The sequence below is a fragment of the Apostichopus japonicus genome, chromosome 8, assembly GCF_037975245.1.
Source record: "Apostichopus japonicus isolate 1M-3 chromosome 8, ASM3797524v1, whole genome shotgun sequence".
Taxonomy (NCBI): domain Eukaryota; kingdom Metazoa; phylum Echinodermata; class Holothuroidea; order Aspidochirotida; family Stichopodidae; genus Apostichopus; species Apostichopus japonicus.
Genome location: NC_092568.1, coordinates 29,008,780 through 29,031,374, shown reverse-complemented (window position 1 = coordinate 29,031,374; position 22,595 = coordinate 29,008,780). Strand labels below are relative to the sequence as shown.

At 38.1% G+C, this 22,595-nt stretch overlaps 1 protein-coding gene across 6 annotated transcripts in view; it reads left to right on the top strand.

Moving 5' to 3' along the window:
• Positions 1-22,595, top strand: part of LOC139971469 (uncharacterized) — a 159,637-nt gene that overhangs the window by 29,570 nt on the left and 107,472 nt on the right. For all 6 annotated transcript variants that reach the window (XM_071977971.1, XM_071977972.1, XM_071977970.1 and 3 more), the window contains exon 2: positions 16,377-16,447. In XM_071977971.1, the coding sequence (XP_071834072.1) occupies positions 16,377-16,447 (71 nt within the window). The remainder of the gene's footprint in view (positions 1-16,376; positions 16,448-22,595) is intronic.

Below are 22,595 nucleotides of genomic sequence, written 5' to 3'. Positions count from 1 at the left end.
CGTGCTTGGTGCTCAGGTTGCATATGAGTCTAATTTGAAAATTGTGGTTTCAATAGGTCAGGGTTCAAAGGAAGACATGTAACTAAATATGAACACGAAATAAACGTTAGGTTCTTGTTTGTATACATGGGAACTGCCGACTGACTTACAGTATGACCTATTTATGGTTTTCGAACTTTAATAACCAATATTAATATTTAGGTGCTTATTAGTGACCCTAAATTTTTACTTTTCTAACATGGCTAAAGGTCGTCAAAGTAGAACATTCCAGACATTTGGGGGAGTGTTAAATTAGAAAATTAATTGTCATAGACTGTCAGAGGGTGCATGGCAGTGAAATGCTTGTTGAATGTGTAACAGTGCACTCTGTGACTTGTTTGCCCGATTGGGGTTGTGGCATGCAGATGCAAGGGTAAGGGAGAGTGAGGCGAAGAAAGTGAGTAGGGAGGTGGGAGGGGTAGGGAGCAGAGGAAAATTTCGGCATTGTTATTAAATTGAAAAGTGTTAAACTGAATGTTCTGGAAGTAGTCATTTAAATAAATAACATGCCCCTCACTTATACCAGTCTCAACTATTGTTTTAATCTGTATATATGCATCCCGATTGAGTCAAGCCATCTATTTATTGTCTTCAGGCCTGGTGCGTATCACGCCGGATACTTGCTACAAAGGGTGTACAGTGTTAACAATGGTTGACGGAAGGATCATGCATGCTATATGTAAATGAGTGCGACAGTGTTGAAAGGTTGGTCGCTCATAAATAAACAAGCTGACTGTTTTGTGACATTTATGAGTAATAACTCCATGCCCATATACCCCTGATTATATTACACGTCCCTTTACCGTTGCTGGCGGTGTACACCCTAAACCGGCAAACCTAGATAATGATACATTGAAAACGAACCAAGCCTTTAAAATTGAAAGCAGACGACCGGCGTAACGTTTTCCCTTTATAAACAGCACAAAAGAATGGAATGTAATGTTTCTCACTCAAGTCCATGTTGGGATCAAACAAGCAGAATAAAAACTAAACAAACCTTTGACTTATATAGAGAAAACATCCCCAGTAAATATTACATAGCAATGACACAATGTGTCAACATAAAGTCGTCAGAACTCTGTCAGTGACGGTTTCTGAGGTATGGAATTTGAGCGCGTGATTGCCGAAAATATTGCATGGGAGAACTAGAACTGTTGTATACAGGTTGGATAAGATGCGTGTGGGTGAAAGGGGAGAAGGGGGAGGGGAAACGGGGCTAGTTCAGGGGAGAGGGGCGTGTGTAGGGTATATGTACTCTGTAGTTTGATGGGTGGGATGGAAAATCGGGATCGAAGTGGTGAAGCAGAAGTTGATTTATGGTAACAGAAATGGAGCATAATAAGGAGGAATTTACAGCTAGCCATAGTGAATAGATGGAGCGTTGGGAACAAGGAAAGAGGTGAAGATCGAATGTATAGAACGCCGTCTGGTGCAACATTGTAGCGACATATGTTTAATACTTCACGAAAACCCGATACAGTTCAATATGTATTCGGCCTAAAACTACACTGACTGTTTCATTTGCTAAAATTTATATACCCTTTTCTTACCGTATAAAGAATCGTACGAATAAGTTGTTGATTTACAGTCGTAAGGCTATACTTAGAATATCATAAAGTAATACTTTCAACATTCAGACCGTACAGAACCGCTCTATAGCCTTATCTGGCCCCGTTTTGCATTCATCACTTTCCCTTCAGTCCGGTACCGTATATCACGAAATTGCGAACACTGCACCATTTTTTTACCCTATACTATTTCGCCCCTAATTAACCCCTAGCCCGGTGACGTATCCCCTGACCCACCCCCCCCCCCCTCCTCGTCAGGTCTGCAGTCACCGATGAATCGTATGTATCCAATCAGGGAGTTGTTCCATAACAACTCCCTGATCCAATATTACCAGAAAATAGTGCGCTGTATTAGGTTTCAATTGTTCACGTCACGTCATATATGCGATGTCTCCATCCTTCCGCCTGTATACCCCCTCCTCTCCCTTATCAAAGACTGTCTTTACCCCACTCATGTATTAGCTTACTTAGGCAGGGTATACATATTGGAATGATATATGTATTATATGCTCTTATCATCGTTATGTGTCATCCCTTATAATGTCAAGGACACGGATTTTTTTATTATGTTAATTATAACCTCATAAAACCTTATCTCTATACTGTATTTCTTTCGCTTTTAATTTACACAAACATTAATGTCGTTCGGGGGGCAAATACGAAACAGTTTCTACTTTCTGTTGATAATTAATCTTTTAGATTTATTTTCTCGGATGCGTACAGGTTTATTGATGCTGGCGATACTTTTTTCCCCCATTATATACCTTCCCACCTGAGTGACACATTGAGATGCTCGCAACATTTCTCAGATTCTTTTACAATGTATCGTCTACATGGTATTGTGTTTTAGCTAAATACCATCAAACGTTGTTTCTATATATGATTTGCATATTCCGTATCATCATTGACATTATTTAATTGATGATTGAAGACCGGCGGATCACGTGTTTCCTTTGTTTATAACGTATGTTATTTACTCAGTTGTTGCTTGTGTGAAGCTATTTCAAGGCAACGTTCTAAATGACACATAGGTTGTTAAAGCAAAAGGAAATACTTTAGTTGAGTAGAAACAATTTTAATTATATACACGGTCTCAAGTGGTCTATATATATATGTATATGAATAACATGACTAACATGAAGTAAAACAAGGCAGAGAGTGGTATTGTTTTTACTCTTGGATGATTTAAAATATTTTCAAATGATATTTTATGGATCAGGTGTATATATTCGTGTATTAATGTTTACGACAATTGATCTATTTGACTATAGGCAGACCCATATTGGAAGATAATATATTGCTATGCACCAGCTTCCCAGCCGATGTGTTTTCCAGTTTGTGTGACCTCTTTATGAGCAGGATCAAATTACCTCCTAAACTAGTTGAAACCAATCATTTTAATCAGAGTCTGTTTACGTCTGTTACTGTCGCTTATTGTTACCTTTTTGACAGTTTAACCTAGTTATACTTACTATACAACGTCACCAACAATACATGGTATATGAATATGGTTCGTCCAAGCTCCTTAATTGTGTTATAATTTCTTTAACATGGTTTCATTCTTTATAGTTTCATTCTGTGGGGTATAATCCATATTAAAAATAAATATACATTTGTGTGGCAGTTTAAAGTTTTGATGTAAATGGGATATACCCTGAATATTTATCTTTTCATAGAAAGGATGAACCCCATCATTTTTCCTTTCTAGGAGTAAAACACCCTCTCTAGAAAGAAAGGGGGAATAATTACAATTGTGTACACAGAGGTTATGCTGCACAGTGTGTTCTTTATACTGTAGACTGTGTGACTAACCATGGCTATAGGATAATAACCAGCCTAACCAGGTATATTTTCATTGGATGTAATACATCGGACTAAACGTCGATAAATAAGGTACTGAATACAGCCAAGAAGCAAGTTTGACCATGTTCAGGTCTCACATCACCTTGGAAACTAATAAACAACCAACGAGGTAAATGAATCTGGAGGATTCATGTCAATTGGGTGCGCGAGTACCATGTATGGAGGGTCATGTGATGTGTTCCAGGGTGGTACTATACTGATATTTCTCTGTAGCAGTTCGAGAACAGTGTTAGTGACTTCGTGAAAGATTGGTCGGTTCGGACATGGGAACTAACGGCATAAGAAGGTACTGGTACTTCAGGCCTACGAAATAGTGCTAATGCTAACGTTCAACCTTATTCTCTTGAATGAAGGCAGGCCTTCTACATAATAGATCTTACTTATTAATACAGCTCTAGAGGCAAGCTTTGTCTCATATGGCCTAACGTTATTACAACACGCTATAAGTGGATGAAATGTGGGGAAATGTTTAGTTCAGTGCAACCACGGAATTCTCCATGGAACAGAGCCTAATGCTGCTCGACGGAAATATAGCTATCACGTTAGGCTACAAGCACGGTTATTGCTAGGTAACGGGTGTCGTCTGCTGCTCTAAGCACGCAAACACATTTACGTACTAGTTGGGTGAAATTATTATGCGTAATAGGGAGAGTAGTATATTAGTACCACCCTGGAACACATCACATGACCCTCCATACATGGTACGCGCGTACGCGCGTATTTACTGTGTGATAGTTTCTCCAGATTCATTTACCTCGTTGTAAACAACCAACGAGGTAAATGAATCTGGAGAAACTATCACACAGTAAATAAGCGCGTACGCGCGTACCATGTATGGAGGGTCATGTGATGTGTTCCAGGGTGGTACTAATATACTACTCTCCCTATTACGCATGATGATTTCACCCAACTAGTACGTAAATGAGTTTGCGCGCTTAGCGCAGCAGACGACACCCGTTACCTAGCAATAACCGTGCCTGTAGCCTAACGTGATAGCTATATTCCCGTCGAATAGCATTAGGCTCTGTTCCATGGAGAATTCCGTGGTTGCACTGAACTAAACATTTCCCCACATTTCCCATTTCTACACTCACTTATAGCGTGTAGTAATAACGTTAGGCCATAAGAGACAAAGCTTGCCCCTAGAGCTGTATTAATAAGTAAGATTATGTAGAAAGCCTGCCTTCATTCAAGAGAATAAGGTTGGACGTTAGCATATTAGCACTATTTCGTAGGCCTGAAGTACCAGTACCTTCTTATGCCGTTAGTTCCCATGTCCGAACCGACCAATCTTTCACGAAGTCACTAACACTGTTCTCGAACTGCTACAGAGAAATATCAGTATAGTACCACCCTGGAACACATCACATGACCCTCCATACATGGTACGCGCGCACCCAATTGACATGAATCCTCCAGATTCATTTACCTCGTTGTAAACAACACCAACTGAACGCTATGGTCTATTATAGGCCCTATACCGACGGCAAATAACCATTCTATAATTATACACTCTCCTCAACTATTTTAAGGAGCTAACGAGGATTACAACCGTGTGTTTATCTTGTATGAGCTAAGCAACAAATGTAGGAGAATGGTAGCATCGATGATTTATGCTTCTTATTCACAAGGCCGACATTTTGTATTTATAAAGCTTTAGTGCCGCTATAGGTAGTTAAAATGAGTTCGTGAGTTAGGGCTTCGTATACTGTGTACGACTGTGTGTATAGCCTATCTGGTATATTTTTACAGTGTCATATAATGACACATCTTAGAATATGAAAAATTGATCCTAATTCCCTGCAAGGAATATTGGTATAGTCGGTATTAAAAGAGAGGGCGCTAGATTTTTGACATCCTGTGAGGATTTCCTTTTAAGCGAATGATGAAGCAGTGTCTTGTCGCCAAAATCGAGCAGATTTCACTTATTATTCGCTAAGAAATGTTCTTATTTTAAAGTCTTATTTTGGATGATGCATTGAAACCTATACTTTGAGTAATAATCGATTTAAGTTTGGTATAATTACCGACATTTTGCCAGATTAACAAATATTTCATGTCATTGATTACACATGAGCATATGACACTTTACCATGTCAACAAAAATGAGTTAAATACTAATATTGAAAGGATAATCCAGAGGGCAATTTCATTTTTTTTTTGTAATGATGAAAGAAGAACATATTCTATAGCATCCTGGTAAAATATTTTGAGCAGTTATGGCTTACATAGCGTTATATCGAGATATTGATAATTAAAAATTGTCACAGAGTAAACACACAAGTGTGACGTCATAGTTGCACACTGACAGCTAAATGTCAGCAAATTGCCCAAAACTTTCGATTGGATGAGATTTTAGATTTACCCAAGATCCGATTGATGTCTGTTCAAATTGTGATGTTTACAAGTTTTGAAATAGGATATAAGATTTACATATTAAAAGAAAAACATAAACGGTATTTTTCAGTGTGCTTCTATGTTCCTCGTACACCAGTCAAAATGTAATATATTCACCCAAAGTATCCTTGTAACAAACGCTAACTTATGCTTGGAATATGTGAAGTTGTGGATCGACTCTCAAAAGGAAGTTACCTCGGCTAGAATGGCCCCCCCTAACCTCATATACCTGCTTGCTGATAATGTTTTGTCTGGGCATTGACCTCATAAGAAGTCCGTTAGTTTCCTTCATGCAGGTAAAGACCTTCATATCATGGCGTCTTTTTACGTCACTGCAGCCCGACACGTCAACCTTCAGAATTTATAGGCAACAGGAAACTAACTCAATCACACGGAAGTTTTTTATCTCATTTAATTCTTTGCTTCATTCTAGCATAAAAGATTCGGTGGGCACAACTTCCCTATCCCGAACTAACATGGATTATCGTTATCCTTCCTATTTATCACAGATACCGGAAATAATGTATTTCTACTGAAGACGTTATCTCTGTGGTTTTGGTTACTCAAAAGAGTGACACAAAAACGTTAAGAAATAGGCGTCTGAGAACCAGCATTCAAACTGTAGGCCTACATAAACATATTATAGTTTACGTTTGCTTGCATTACTTTTATACCTAAATTCTTGATATCCCATCAATCCATATACTCACTGCTGAAGAAGGGGGATCGAAAATTTCAATATACATTTTGTAAAAATCAGTATTCCAGCCTTGTCCACTGTGAGTCCAGTCTCACTGCTTTGTTTGCTAATAATCATAATAATCATTATCATAATCATAATAATAATAAAAATAAAGAAAAGAAAAGGAAAGTTAGTCTTGCAAATTACAATGTGTGAAATAAAACGTAAACATAGAGGGTCTAACTTCAGAGATAACTAAGTTATTAAAAAAAACACATAAAATGGGAAATGTAACACTACTTGCTTATTACGAGGAACAGAATAACTTTTGTCATAATGCTTTCCAGTGTCACTGTGTCAGGTTTGCAACCTGTAGATGTTTCTGTTACTTTCAAATGTCAATTGAACCTTAACATTGTATAGTGATTGGTAAGGGATTGCTATAAATCTTTTCTGGTTCTCATTTAATTCTTGGACTAATTTAACTCACTTGTATCTGCATTAGTCAGATAGTTTTTTTTCTGAATTTTGAGCAAGTTTTATGGCAAGGAATCACAAATCTAACTGAATTTTTGGTTAAATATTTTACTCGGTAATTCGACCAGACTATGAGACGATATATTTAATATATCTAAGCATATGAAAGTTGCATCTCATGCCCTATACAATTCACCCTTTTCGATACACAAGAATGTACCCGTTTTTTTAAATGTAACTTTGTCATAGATCTCGAGTCGTTATAACGTTGTTACTGGTTAAAATACCAGAACAGGTCGACAAGAAACCAATCAGAGCTCGATTTAGAAGAAGATGATTAAGAAGTTTATTGATTTCTTCCTTTTGTGGTTTTCAAACGACCTTTTACATTGCAGAATGTAGGACTCTGGTCTTAATGTAGAGCAATTATTTCATCCAGACTGGATGAATATACTTTTAATATCAATTATGTAATAGTTGACATGTGACCGTTTAAGCTGTCGTAAAACGAGTAAGTCGATGTGATAGTGCACCCATACACCTTAGGAGATATGCCATTAGCTTAGATTTAGAATTTAGTGTTGAAATGAATCCAGGATAGAGGCGGTGGCATGCACCGGATTTCAAAAGTGTGAGTGTGAAACGTCTGTGTGCGTGTGTATGGAGGGGGCTAATGGTGGGGCCAGAGGCGAAGGAAGGATTTTTAGAGGTCGAACCTGGTTCGTTGAACCCGACTTTCTCGAGGGTATGGGCCGTCCTCCTTTGAAAAAGAAATAACTGTCAAATGTTGCATTCTGAGGCGTATTTAGACTATGAATAAGTTCCCTTGAGAGTTTGTTTTGTGTGTGTGTGGTTGAAAGGGGGTCCTATACGTACACCCGTACCAACGGTCTAATTCTTCTCCAGCTAAATGTGAACAATCCCCTGACTGAACCATTTCTTCCCGACTAACGATGGATGGGCGGTGGATGGTACCACCCCCCCACCCCTCCCTTGCTTGCACGCCACTGAGATAAGTTGACAGAAGTACGTTGAAATCTTATCGCGATGCAATTATTCGCAGAGAAATGTAGATTTGAAATCGATGATGCATTGAATCCCTCCGACGTTATCACCAGATGAAATAAATTAAACTAAAAGTTAAACTTTTCATTTAGGATTGACCTATCATTGCTGTATTTGCTTCTCATGTCGCGTTTTGTTACCTGTCGATATACAGACGGAGGATTTGCTGAGGAAAATGTTAAGAAAACAAAACTTGAGAAAAACAACCTTAATCAAGCACCGGATGTTGTACCGTTAAAGTCAGATTTCCAATTACACGACGCATTTGTGGACGGAAATCTTCTGGTTAAGTTGAATGGTGTTCACATGTCTTTGAATCACTGAGGTCAACTTCGGTGGCCACAAATGACAAGTGGGTCATTATTGTTGATGCTTCTCGTGGACAGCTAATCCAGTGTCCGGATGCGTCAGAAATACCTTCTCTTCGCTAATGTGATGTCTGGGTGCATAATCAGTTTAGCCCACATATAAGGCAAGATAAACGAGGCTATTTCATGTTCATTGTCCTTTTTGTAGAAGTTCATCCAAGCTTAAATTCCTCTAAACCTTTGTTAAAAAGGGATATCCAACTTAATCACCTAGTGTCCCAATTCCTATAACCCCTGTACTGAGATAAAATATAACTAGAAGATACCCCCCCCCTAATTGAATGAACAGAATACTAACCGAGTGAGTCTTGAACCTTAAATTTGATCTTTTGAGTAGGAGATTGCTGTTATGCAGTTGATCCATAGTAAGGTAATATATGCCCTGAAACCGTCACACTTGCTGAATTGAAATATTTCTCTTTATTTCACAAATTATTTTATTAAATTAGTAAATTAATTAGTCCATTTAATATTTCACTTTATTTAAATATTTCACTTAAATATTAAATATTCTTGGAAAACTCGAAGTATTTAAAATCAAGTTCGTGTAGTCTATGACCCCGAGTTCAATTTGTCTTGGGTGTGTTGTATAATAACAAGTTGATCAAAGCTTTCGGTCACAAAATTGAAGGAACAGACTAAAATCGTATGATTCCTGTCCAAATACTTTGGGTAGAACAAGTTGATAGTTTGTTTTGTTAACATTTTGATAAGTCATTTCGAAAAGGAATTAAGTTCAAACTAAAACAAAAAGCCGGCTAAACTCCTCAATAAATTACTTTAAAATAATTTTCAACTCTATGGTATTTGTTGCTGTTCTTCCCGATTTTAAGACAGGTTTTTGGAATACACAATTCAGTTTCCTCTTACCTAAAACATTCCTAATGTATATGGTTTAATAAGGCAGCAGAAATACCAATTTTTCATCAATTTCTTTTGTTTTTATTGTCTGTGATTTATTGTTGTCATCTAAAATGTTTGTTATACATTTTTTCTATATCTAATATTTGTAATTCATTATTACCAGCTATACAGATTGTCGTATACGTTGTTTTTAATGTAACTTGTAAGATTAATTGCTGTTATTTATATGAAGATTGTCATTGTTTTTACCCAACGTTTGTAATTCATTGTGCTTATCTACAAGGATTGTCATTAATTGTTTTTATCTAACATTTGTTATTCATTCTTATTTTCTACATCACGATTGTTGCAGCCTACATGATTATTTGTAATCTAACATTTGTAACCCATTCTTATCTTTAACGACTGTCAATTTTTTTAATCTATCTTTTGTAATTCAATGTTCTCATCTATCAAGATTGTCATCAACTGTTTTTATCTAACGTTTGTAAATCATCGTTGTCAGCTTACTCGATTGTCGTATGCATTGTTTTTTTATGGAGCTTGTGAGATTTATTGATGTTATCTAGAACGATTGTTATTGATTTAACCCAACGTTTGTAATTCATTGTTCTTATCTACACAGATTGTAATTAATTGTTCTTATCTACAAAGATTTGCAATTCATTGTTCTTTTCTACAAAGATTGTAATTCATTGTTCTTTTCTACAAAGATTGTAATCCATTGTTCTTATCTACATATTGTAATTCATTGTTCTTATCTATAAAGATTGTAATTCATTGTTCTTATCTACAACGATCGTAATTCATTGTTCTTTCCTACAAAGATTGTAATTCATTGTTCTTATCTATAAAGATTGTAATCCATTGTTCTTATCTACAAAGATTGTAATTCCTTGTTTCGTCAAACATTTGTAATTCATTGTTGTAATGTTAGTTATTGTTACACACTATTGTTTTCTATACCGTTTGCAACATATTTTTTTTATTAGACTGTCCAATTGTAGCTATTGATTTAGATACTTTTCACCTCAATTTTAAATTCGCCACACTTCATTTAAAGGGTACAGCCTGCTTCAATTTTGCGTGCGGTAACATGGCAACGTTGCTAAAATAACAAATCAACACAACAACTTTCAATGAAAAGGAATTGTTATAGTTTGTCACCAATGTCAATGACAGAATTTGTAAGGACGTTTTTTTTAGAGTTGCCATTTATTTTGAAGATTTGTGAGTAACAACTTCCAATCTCAAGTGCATGTTTATGATACAGACAAAATAAATTATATAACTAAGAATGAACAAATAGTGTTTTACATAAGCAGATAATAACAGAATTGTAATTGTTCATTGTTTTTCAGTTTTCATAGCATATGTATATGAAAACGATGAAATTAATCACGTTTCGATGAGTAACAAAGATGCGATTTATACTGATATTTTCATCATTTTAGTAATAAAAATAAAAATATTGAGGATTTATTAAGCGGTGCTCAAGGCACATAACTATATTACCCTGATCAACGATAACCTGTCAAACATATAGAGACAATCGCTCCACATGGCAGCAGCTAAACAGCGCCCAGCTGACAGTTTTATCTCACCTGGGTGAAGAGAGGCAATGAAATAATTTGTCTTGCCCAATGACACAAAGTAAGGATCAGGCCAGGACTCGAGCCTGCAAGCGTTAGATCACAAGTCCACTGCCATAACTTGACCACAACGCACCCGGTTCCCCTCTCGGTCCCTTCGCCTGACCGTACGCACAACTTTATAGAAATACTTTCTTGACGGCATAACTGTGGGTTTCTATAATAAACCCCATTGGTGGGAGCATACACAGATAATTGTGGGTTTCGATAATACACCCTTGGTGGGAGCACGCACACACAACTGTGAGTCTCGATGATATACCCTCTTGGTGGGCGCACACACAACTGTGGGTCTCGATGATACACCCTTTGGCGGGGGCACGAAGTCACAGCTCTGAGCCCGATGATACACCCTCTTGGTGGGGGCACACACACACAACTGTGGGATTCGATGATAAACCCCTTGGTTACGGTACACACACACAGCTGTGGGTTTCGATGATACACCCTCTTGGTGGGGGCACACACACAACTATGAGTCTCGATATTATACCCTCTTGGTGGGGGCACACACACAACTATGGGTTTCGATGATACACCCTCTTGGTGGCGGCACACACACACAATTGTGGGTTTCGGTGATACACCCCTGGGTGGGGGCACACACAGACAACTGTGGGTTTCGATAATACACCCCTTGGTGGAGGCACGCACACCGCTGTGGGTTTCGATGATACACTCCTTGGTGGGAGCACGCACACACAACTGTGAGTCTCGATGATATACCCTCTTGGCGGGGGCACACACACAACTGTGGGTTTCGATGATACACCCTCTTGGTGGCGGCACACACACACAACTAAGGGGTTTCGATGATACACCCTTGGTGGAGGAACGCACATGCTGTGGGATTCAATGATACACCCCTTGGTGGAGGCACGCACATGCTGTGGGATTCGATGATAAACCCTCTTGGTGGGGGCACACACAACTGTGGGTTTCAATGATACACCCTCTTGATGGCGACACACACACCTTTGTCCCAATTGTGATCCCATTCACCCGAAGACGCTATTATATTGAATTGTATACTCCAACAGGTTAAGTTATATTTTTGACCTGAGATGTATAAATGATGATGTCAGATCTTGATCCTGTGTGAAAATATGTTAACGATCCTCCTTCTTCTATTTTCTTTCTTTTTTGTTTTGTTGGTTTGATAGCTTAACGATGACATTTATGGCTTTATGCATCTAATACTCCATAAAAATAACCGTATATTAACTTTATTGTTTAATCGTCCTACATAGTGATTTCGGGTTTATTAGTACTTTATACAAGTAATTCGCTAGTTGAGAATGACCTAACTTCGCCTTCTTCCGTTTTTAGACGTTAAAGATCAGCGGACAGGACCCACCCATCCTCATAATTCAAGGGAGTTACCCCTGAATATATAGCCCATAAATGTCACCTGTAGATGATTTGAACCGGACCTATATTGCAGCGGAGATGATAGTCTGTGCACTACTACTTAGGGATGGACATGGTGTGTTCCTTCATGCGTATTCCATACACATTAAGAATAGGAAGAGATTATATCAATAAGCACGTAAGATTCCACGAAGAGATGGTTTATCCTGCGAAATGCATATTGTTTATCAAAGAAAGATTCCTATGCTATAGCGTACTTTTCTTAATATTATGTTCAAACAATAAATCAATTTATCGGAATACCGTAGCTAAGTATTCAGTGGAAAGCTTAATCCAGCTTCCTTATACATTAAACCGGCCTTGTAATAGGAAGCTGATTCAAGGACCACATGTTCCTGAGATAACGACGATGAATATTCTCGCCAGTCCCTGCATGCTCTCTGTATACTATATCAAACTATTTTCGTGAAGGCATACATTGTAGCCTAACCATGCATATATGAATATCTAGGCTCAGCTCGTTATTTCCATCATTCAATGCTGAGACTAAATATGGAAAACTTTTGGACGAAAGGGGAGAAAAAATCAATAATAATAATAATAATCAGTAGTTATTTTAACGACGCTTAAGCGACCACAATTGTGGGAGAAACCCGCAAGGGCTTATGGATTACAACTTACACATCGGGTGGCTTCCAAAACTTAACTCCATGAACGACTAACACGTGGCGATTTTATGTCCGTATGATAACGTACGTGCATTTACTATGCGTGTGCCTGCCCTTCCTATAAGAATTCCCAACTTGGGTTTAACTTTCAAGTTCTAAATAATCCTAATTCATTTTGTCCCATATATCTTCTTCATGATCAATGTCATAAGAATTATGAATAATGAACTTGTCACGTGAGTCGATGGAGGAACACGTGGTAACGACTTGACGATAATGTGATTTTATTGTCAGACTTGAATTAGAGTTACTATTATAATTATATTTAGGCAGATTCGCTTGTTGTGATTACTGATACTAATATAAAAAAGTGTACGAGCGACGAAATGTCGAGCATCGAATAAGATTTAATTATTACTTAATCGGTTAACTTTCATTTGTTGAAAGAAAACCCTAAGAGAAGAATTACCGTCCAATTCGCCTTTCTCTTTTTGAGTAATTTTATGCTAGGTTTAATTAATTCGACAAAGAGTCTTTGACGTATTCACAGAGTTCACAGAGAAAGCTCTAAGCTATATAAAATATAACCTATGCTCTCCCTTCCCCTCTACTCTCCGTCCCTTCCCCTCCCCCTCCCCCAGCCCTCCCTCCACACCATTCCTCACGTACAACTAAAAACACTGAGCTATATACTTTCTACTCCAACAATTAATGAAATCAAAGCCGCAAGAAGGGGGAGGGGGGTTGCTTTGTAGATCAATACGGCGTAAGATTCCATCATATATTTGTACAATATGTCTGTTATATCCCCATAGACAAACCGGTAATTACCTTGGCATTGAGCCTCATAATAGATCTCTCGGGTTGCGGCAATGCTCAAATTATGTTTATATTCCGGATAAAAATAGCTAAATTCTTCTTTAGTCTGTCATCATCTGCCACAATCCATATTCTATTATAACGTTTCTCCCTGGCCTAACGTGTTTACGTTGATAGACGGCGTTCCATGCATATCTCTAAATATGGGAGCATAAAAGAGAAGTTGACAAAGCGATACTATCAAAGGCGAATAAACCGTTTTTAATGTCACCTTAATTCATCCCAAGAGGGGTGTTCTTTTTGACCCGTCGGTTTACTATTTTGCACCTATGAACGACAGGTCGGGAATAACAAGCTCTTGCTTGGGGAAAGAAGTTTATAGAATTTAACGCTTCTAAAATAAAAATATATTTTTATGACTACTGAATTCAGACAGACCTTTTGAGATCTATCGTAATTTATTGCAGTTGTACATACATTGTCGGTTACATAACAGACCTCAAGCTATAACGTGTGTTGGGGTAAGAGTATATCAGCCCCAAATACGCTTGAAATTTGAATCACTCCGACCGAGTCATGTAATATTTACGCGTTATTGGATTCCACTTTATCTAAGCAGCACAAATATCTATATAAGGCTACAACCACCTGGCCTTTTATAGCTAATTAGTTATTATTACTAATTTAGTCTAAAACAGAAAGTTTTGTGTCCCACCAATTTTGTTTATCGCAGCATTTTGGTTTGAGTTTATGCTTTTTAATGTCATGATTCCGTCTGTAATGGAACAGATAATATTCTCCCCATGGGTGCGTATTTGTCCTTTACTACAGCTCGATAATTGTACCATTACAGCTATGAAGCATTCGATCGATGTGTGCGTCGGATCATGGAGCTGACACCTGTGACAGCTGGTTGGTCGGGTCAGGGAGCTGTTACATGTGGCAGCTGGTCGGTCGGATCAGGGAACTGTCACATGTGACAGCTGGTTGGTCGGATCATGGAGCTGTCACTGGTGACAGCTGGTCGGTCGGACCAGGGAGCTGTCACCGGTGACTACTGGTTGGTCAGATCAGGGAGCTGTCACCGGTGACTGCTGGTTGGTCGGATCAAGGAGCTGTCACCGGTGACAGCTGGTTGGTCGGATCAGGGAGCTGTCACCGGTGACTGCTGGTTGGTTGGATCAGGGAGCTGTCACCTGTGACTACTGGTTGGTCGGATCAGGGAGCTGTCACGGTGACAGCTAGTTGGTCGGATCAGGGAGCTGTCACCGATGACTGCTGGTTGGTCAAATCATGGAGCTGTTATAGGGGACTGCTGGTTGGTCGGATCAGGGAGCTGTCACAGGGGACTGCTGGTTGGTCGGATCAGGGAGCTGTCACCGTTGACAGCTGGTTGGTCGGATCAGGGAGCTGTCACCGGTGATAGCTGGTTGGTCGGATCAGGGAGCTGTCACCGGTGACAGCTGGTTGGTCGGATCAGGGAGCTGTCAGCGGTGATAGCTGGTTGGATGATGGTGATGGTGTGCCCGTCGGAATCCAAGGCCGTATCAAATGTCGAAGCTTGACTCCATCATACAGTGAGGTGCTGATTAAAAATGGGTTGGTTGGGTAAGGAGGGGAGGGGTCAGGTGGCAGGGGAAGGGGAGGGCACGGGAAGGGGAGGGCATGGAAAGGGGAGAGAGATTATCAGTGTGGGCGAACGGCGTCAAAGGTATTGACTTATATAGTTACAAGTGAAAGTAAGAACTAAATGCGTCTTTCAAGTTCAAGCATAAAGCGATATGAAGTCACCACCCTTGTTTTGATAAATTTCTGTAGTAAATTTGGTTATCTTGTACTATATCATTACAATTGACTTGGTTACACTTGGGAGCTTCATGGTTACGCCTACAATCAAGAGCAAGCGCTCTTTCCGTGTTTAGACACTAATGGTCCCCCTATCCGATAATGGATCATTCCAATATATCTTATCAGCTTTACTATAGCAAGACTGTCGTATCAATGGGCGTAGCCTCGTTTTTCGGGCGTAGCCCCGTACACAGCCTCGTTTTTCTTCCCCTTGAATTGAAGTGATTGTACCGATTCCAAGACGACGCGTCGCTTCAGTGCTAATGTTGTGAGTAATTTTGCAAGCCCCATCCGATCACCTGTGTTGAATCATTTCTTATATGTAAGCCGTATCAGTAGCATTCATTGAGCAACACTTCCACATGGGTGTAGCGTAACATCACGCACCACTCCCTAAACGCACGGACAAAACAAAACAAAATAAAATAGGATGTTGATGTTTGATATATAATTTTAAGGTAATTGGGCACCCAACTAGTCCTTATGTAGTTGCACTATGAATGGGGAAAGGGGTTCTATGTCCCCTCCACTGCCCGCCCCCCCCCCCACCGCCCTCACATCCTCTTTCAGTTGTTGATTATTGTCTTTTAAAGTAAGGGGAGGATTAAACATCTGTTTTTATCGGTGTTTGATATGACATAAATAGTCTAAAGTACAATGACATGTTTGATATTTATTTTGTATTTTGTTAACAGGCCTAATGTTTGTGGTACACAATGCTGCGAAGGTTGGAAGATGAATTCTGTTTCGTATATGTGCACACGCGGTAAGTTTCTCACCACTGGCGTATGACGTCATCTCTGTTTTCATTCTGTAACACTTAAACGGAACAAGTTCCTTGTAGAATCAGTGCGACCAATTATCAAACAGTCATTGTGTCATTTTTACAACTTTCCTGACACGTAACCATAGGTTGTGACGTCACCAAATTTGCAATTCTCGGTAAGGTTGATAACTTTATATAATGAATCAAAATAGGCTAGTTAAAAAAGTATCCAAGAAGAACGTCACACAAATGGTTACTCAAAACTATATTAGTAACCAATTTAGCTTTATGCGACCCTACAACGCTACGGATGTTTAACCTCCCTCCTCCCTAGCCACGCCCATGCCTTCCCTACACCTCACCCATCCCTTCATATTCGTTCATTATCGTAACTAAAGTGCAATGAGATGGACTCTTCCTATGCTACTCCGATTGTCTCTTTACCGCATATGAGCAGAACTTGCCATTTTGGTATACGCCCCCTTTGTACTTATCCGCTGCGGACGTTTGAAGGAACCCACAAGTATGGAACGCCGAAAGGGTAATCTGTTATGTTGTATGCTGTCTTTAATAATGTTCTTGGCTCTTTTGAAGAGCCAAGAACATTATAACAGACAGCATTGATGTAAACAACAAACTATATTACCCTTTCGGCGTTCCATACACAAGGACTACCTCACATTTGTCTCTGTAACGACTGCAAAAGGTGACGGGCAAGAAGCACGAAACAAAAGTTTAATGTAACCAGCTCCATCCCTTGTAAACTGATCATTAATGTAACCAGCCTCGTCCCTTGTAAACTGATCATTAATGTAACCAGCTCCATCCCTTGTAAACTGATCATTAATGTAACCAGCCCCATCCCTTGTAAACTGATCATTAATGTAACCAGCCCTATCCCTTGTAAACTGATCATTAATGTAACCAGCCCCATCCCTTGTAAACTGATCATTAATGTAACCAACCCCATCCCTTGTAAACTGATCATTACTGTAACCAGCCTCGTCCCTTGTAAACTGATCATTAATGTAACCAGCTCCATCCCTTGTAAACTGATCATTAATGTAACCAGCCCCATCCCTTGTAAACTGATCATTAATGTAACCAGCTCCATCCCTTGTAAACTGATCATTAATGTAACCAGCCCCATCCCTTGTAAACTGATCATTAATGTAACCAGCCCCATCCCTTGTAAACTGATCATTAATGTAACCAACCCCATCCCTTGTAAACTGATCATTACTGTAACCAGCCCCATCCCTTGTAAACTGATCATTAATGTAACCAGCCCCATCCCTTGTAAACTGATCATTAATGTAACCAGCCCCATCCCTTGTAAACTGATCATTAATGTAACCAGCCCCATCCCTTGTAAACTGATCATGACACAAATGTCCACAAAATGTGATACGTTTCACGTACTCGGACCCATATTGCAAACCATGTTAATTTTAGGCCTAAATGACGTGGAGATGACCCGGTACCTCATTTCGGTATACTCTATAGTCATGTTCGAATTTACACGCCACCCCCCCCCCCCCGCACCCACCAACTTCCAGTCTCCCTCCAGTCCCACTTACCTAACCTCGTGAAAAAACTAGTTACGAGTGTATCGATGCTACAAAGCCATAAAAATAAACCTTTAGAAACAGCAACAAACTGACAAATGTTTAAAGTACACAATCAATGCTTATATTGATTATAAAAAATGAACAATTTAATCGCCTTTGGGCGAGTCCGGTTAAAAAGGTCACTTTTAAAGGCCGCTTTATGATTCACACTTCTTCATACAAGACTCTGTTTCTTATCAAAACAGTATATGTAAAGTAACGTTTACGAGGAAAGTCATTGAGTGTATAACATTATAAACACAGACGGAAGCTTTAATCTAAATTAAAAATTGGAAAGGTCAATAATTTCATGTATAGGCGTTGTCATATAGTTTTATTAGTTAGCATATCCTTGTTAGGTCAATATTAAACCAAAAACTATATATACACATTTAAACATCAGTCTGTTAAAAATTTAACTTTGGATGATTTTCTATAAAAGAGAGGGAGCAAGAGAGAGTGAGAAAATTTTCATAATTGACAATAGGTTAATTTTCAATGAGAATTTTGTTAACCGAAATGAGACACGGATCTATAATTTTGGATTTAAGAAAGAAGTGGAGAAGGGGGTTAATTCTGTTAGAAGGAATGCTACGTATGTTATTAGAAACAAAGATTTATGCACGTTAATTCATTTCCCCATCACTTACGCGGCATGCCATCCCAAACCCACCCCGCACCCCTCATCTCACCCAGTCTTTTAAAGTTTGAGTGCCCTTGTCAATGACCTTCACAATCCACTGGATAAATTAGAGATGCTATATATATGTTCGGCATATTCTGAGTTCATTTGAGAGGTATACAACTCTTCGCCAAATTAATCTTATAGAGACATCGAACTTATCAAAAGACAACATACGGTGACAGATGGAAACAAAAATGTGGTGGAATCTTACAAACTAATTGAAAACTATGTCATTTCATACCTTGTTCCTTGTTTGTTTGGCAGTATCCTTCGTAACCATACGAAGATACAGTATGATTAGAAGAACATTTATATAATTGATTATGACATTGCCAAGCTCGATGTGACGTCATGTGTTTTTGCTTTACTTTTTTTCTTTATCTGTGAAGTATGGAGACGTTAAAGTGCCGTCAAAAAGTTAAGGTATTTTTGTAAATATGTAGTACCAATATATAAGTATTGTATGTATGCATGTGTATGTAGAAGCACCAACAATGAGTAATGAATTGTTCAGGTAATAAAATGGCAAATTGGTCACTTAATAATTAATCTCCTATAATAAATTTGTTCTCCAATTAACTGCTAAAATCCTCCTAGACTGTAATCATTTCAACCTTTTGCAGAAAAATATTGAATGATGTAGTAAACTTGCAGAAAAGATACTATAACAGATCGACGGTACCTTAACTTTTCCATAGGATTCTATGTTTTTCTTCTCTCGTGTTAGATTTCTCTACATCGTCGGTTCAGTTCTCGTAGACATAATAATACACACATTCAGTTGTCATGTATACATTAGCCCTCGTGAGATCGCTTAATTAAGTTAGCTACAAAACAATTAAACCTTCTGTTGATCACGAAGCTTTATTTTGCTAACATATTTTTAGCAGTTTTGGGTACCCTTAACATATATCACGTGACATTTTCTGTTTTGTTTTCTAATCGCGTGGGTTTTTGCTCTCCCTACGCTCTGTACATAATCGTGACTATCTCGTTTATGTTACGTCAGTCATTTTTATACCGTGTACTTTATCTTGGTGAAGCACCATTAAATTGAAACTAACATCATTCATCGCTGATGAAGGGAAAGGCCTTTTAATTAACTAAATGTTTTGTTTGTTTTTAATCTCTTACGATTTATCTTAATCACCGGTGATAAAGGTATTTCTATATTTTCTGAAGTGGATGTGTTATTCATCTTCGTAAGATGATCTCCGTGTTATTTCGAATATCTTGAAGTATTCTGTAATTAGCCGACTGATATGTAATATTAAAGTTACACTTAGAAATCACGCAGATCTCCTGAAGCATAAAAAATAAACCGTTTGTTTACTTCTTCATCCCGTGGGTAATTAATTAATCTTACCGTACGTAAAATTGAAATGAATTGTCTTCCTCTTCAATTAAAATATTTGCTCTAACAGTTATAATTAAGTAATTCAGCTGGGATGCAATCAAAATGTTATAAAATTCCTATTAGTCTCTCATTTTCAATTAAATAACTTTCCTATAAGTATAGTATCATGCATGATTGTGATCGTTTTGTCGTTTTATCGTAAAAATTAGCTTTTCAATCCGGTTTTACGACCCTGACTGATGACTCTGTGATACGGTCCCAACTTGCAATTAAAATAAAATAAAAAGACCTATGTCAACAAAGTTAAGAAGAGAATTGCGACGAAACCAGCAAACACATTGAAATAAATATAACAGAAATTGATGCATGCCCTCGCTTAGTATACTTGGAACATGTATTATGTATAGGACTTGTTAGTCAAGGCGTTTCATATATATATACAATAAACTTATGGGCAAATGGTACGTTCTTACTTTTCGTTCTAAAATCTCCTCAGTCAAGGAGGTCGATGTTATAGTCTATAGGAAGTTTGCCATCGTGGTGATGACTTCCCGTTGTCCGGTGGAGGACACACCTTAATTCCGAACATGAGGATTTATGCCGTTTCCTTGTCATCTTGATAGGGTGAAGGTATCATAACACTATTTGTTTTGTCGGTACTCGTTGTAACGTCACATATAGGAGCCCTTGACCTATTTGCTCAAGTCTTATGTCCTCAGGATCCTGACATATGGTTGTTAACTGTCAACACAAATCTGTACACGAGAATTTAGCAGTTTACACTTTTAGGTATATACGGTACGGCGTAAGACAAATGGCCGTAGTCCAATTAACAGTTAACGAGATCACCAGCATGTCAAGGCAAACGGAAGAAGAATATCTAACCAGGGAGCTCCCTGTAGTCTGACAATATGGTCATTTCAATGGCTATTACGACCCACTTAATCAAATATGTAGTTTTATAACAAAGCAAGCGCATTATATATATTTGCACTTTTTTTGACGTTATTAATATCTGTGATCCAAGTACCCTTTATTCTATTTTTCTTTTCACCTTCTTCTTGAGTCCAATGAACTGATGGTACACATAAAAACATGAAAACACTTCGTGGTGATCTAAATAGGCGAAAAAAGAAACTAAGTGGTGTCGAGTAATGATAACATATGGAGAATATAACAACCATGACGGGAGTGACGAACTGCAATATTTTAGGAGTTTCTTGAAAGGTATAACTTACAAAAAAATATACCAAAATTATATAAGAGAGAAGAAGAAAAAAATGTTATGGAGGTTTGACTGAATTAATAAGATGCGATAGTTTTGCGATTATTTATAATGTTATATTCCGCACTGACATTTCATTTACCCTATGTTTAATCACATATACCCCCCCCCCACCAGTAATACAGCGGGTGTTGAGATAAACATCCCTCGTGTTACAAGCTAATGAAGAAATTCCACAAAAAAAGCCTGACGACATTTTAATGCATTTTGTCACCGAATAACTAACATTATGGCTGCTGAAATTACTAATTGTTCCATCCGCCTCCAGTCATTGAGGAACCTTTATAATCTCTTAATTTTACATTTCCAACAAAAATTCCAATCATTGGCGATAGTAAACAAAGTCCCGTAGACATATATCCATTAGAATAACGATAGTAGAAAAAGGGTCAAAGGTCAAGACCGTTGGGAGAAAACACTGAGTATATCGGAAGATATTGGACCTGTAACTTAACCACATGGATAATTATCTGCAGTGAACTTAAAACAATGTCAAAGAAAAAAGGAAAGAGAAAAGAAAAAAGACCCTTCAACCTACTCCGATAAGTCTGGTACGGTTTTACGATCTCGGAAGTAGTTAACCTGTTTTATTGCACGGTACTATATATATAACTATAGATACGACACCACTAACGAATATTACTTGTACTTTTAACATCTACATTAATATAGACCGATTCGGAAAGTATAATCGTTCTACTCGGCTAGACTGCCGGTAGACCGTATTACTGTGTAAACAATAGTTTTATTGCTGTTTAGGAAATACCGGCTTGGTATACTTCTCTTCACTTGACGGCGCTTTGTTGTTGTTATTGATTATTTCTTTCGTATTTTTTTTTTGTTTTTTGGCACGATAATAGAAATATTTCAATTCTATAGGTAAAGTTGAAACATGTTTGAAAGAGAGAAAGATAGAGCCTATATCTATCTACACATCCCACCTACATTTAAACACTATTTTCATAATACTATTTCTCATAGTAAACCACCATGGGATCCTGTCGTCCCTATGGCAAGCCGTTTTAACATTTACCTCGCAATTAGACTTAAGTCGAATACATTTCACTTAAGTGGAATACATTCTACTTAAGTGAAATGGAATTCCACTTAAGTGAAATGTATTCCACTTAAGTGGAATTCAATTTCACTTAAGTGGAATTCAATTTCACTTAAGTAGAAATGGACATTTCTATTTCACTTAAGTGAAATTG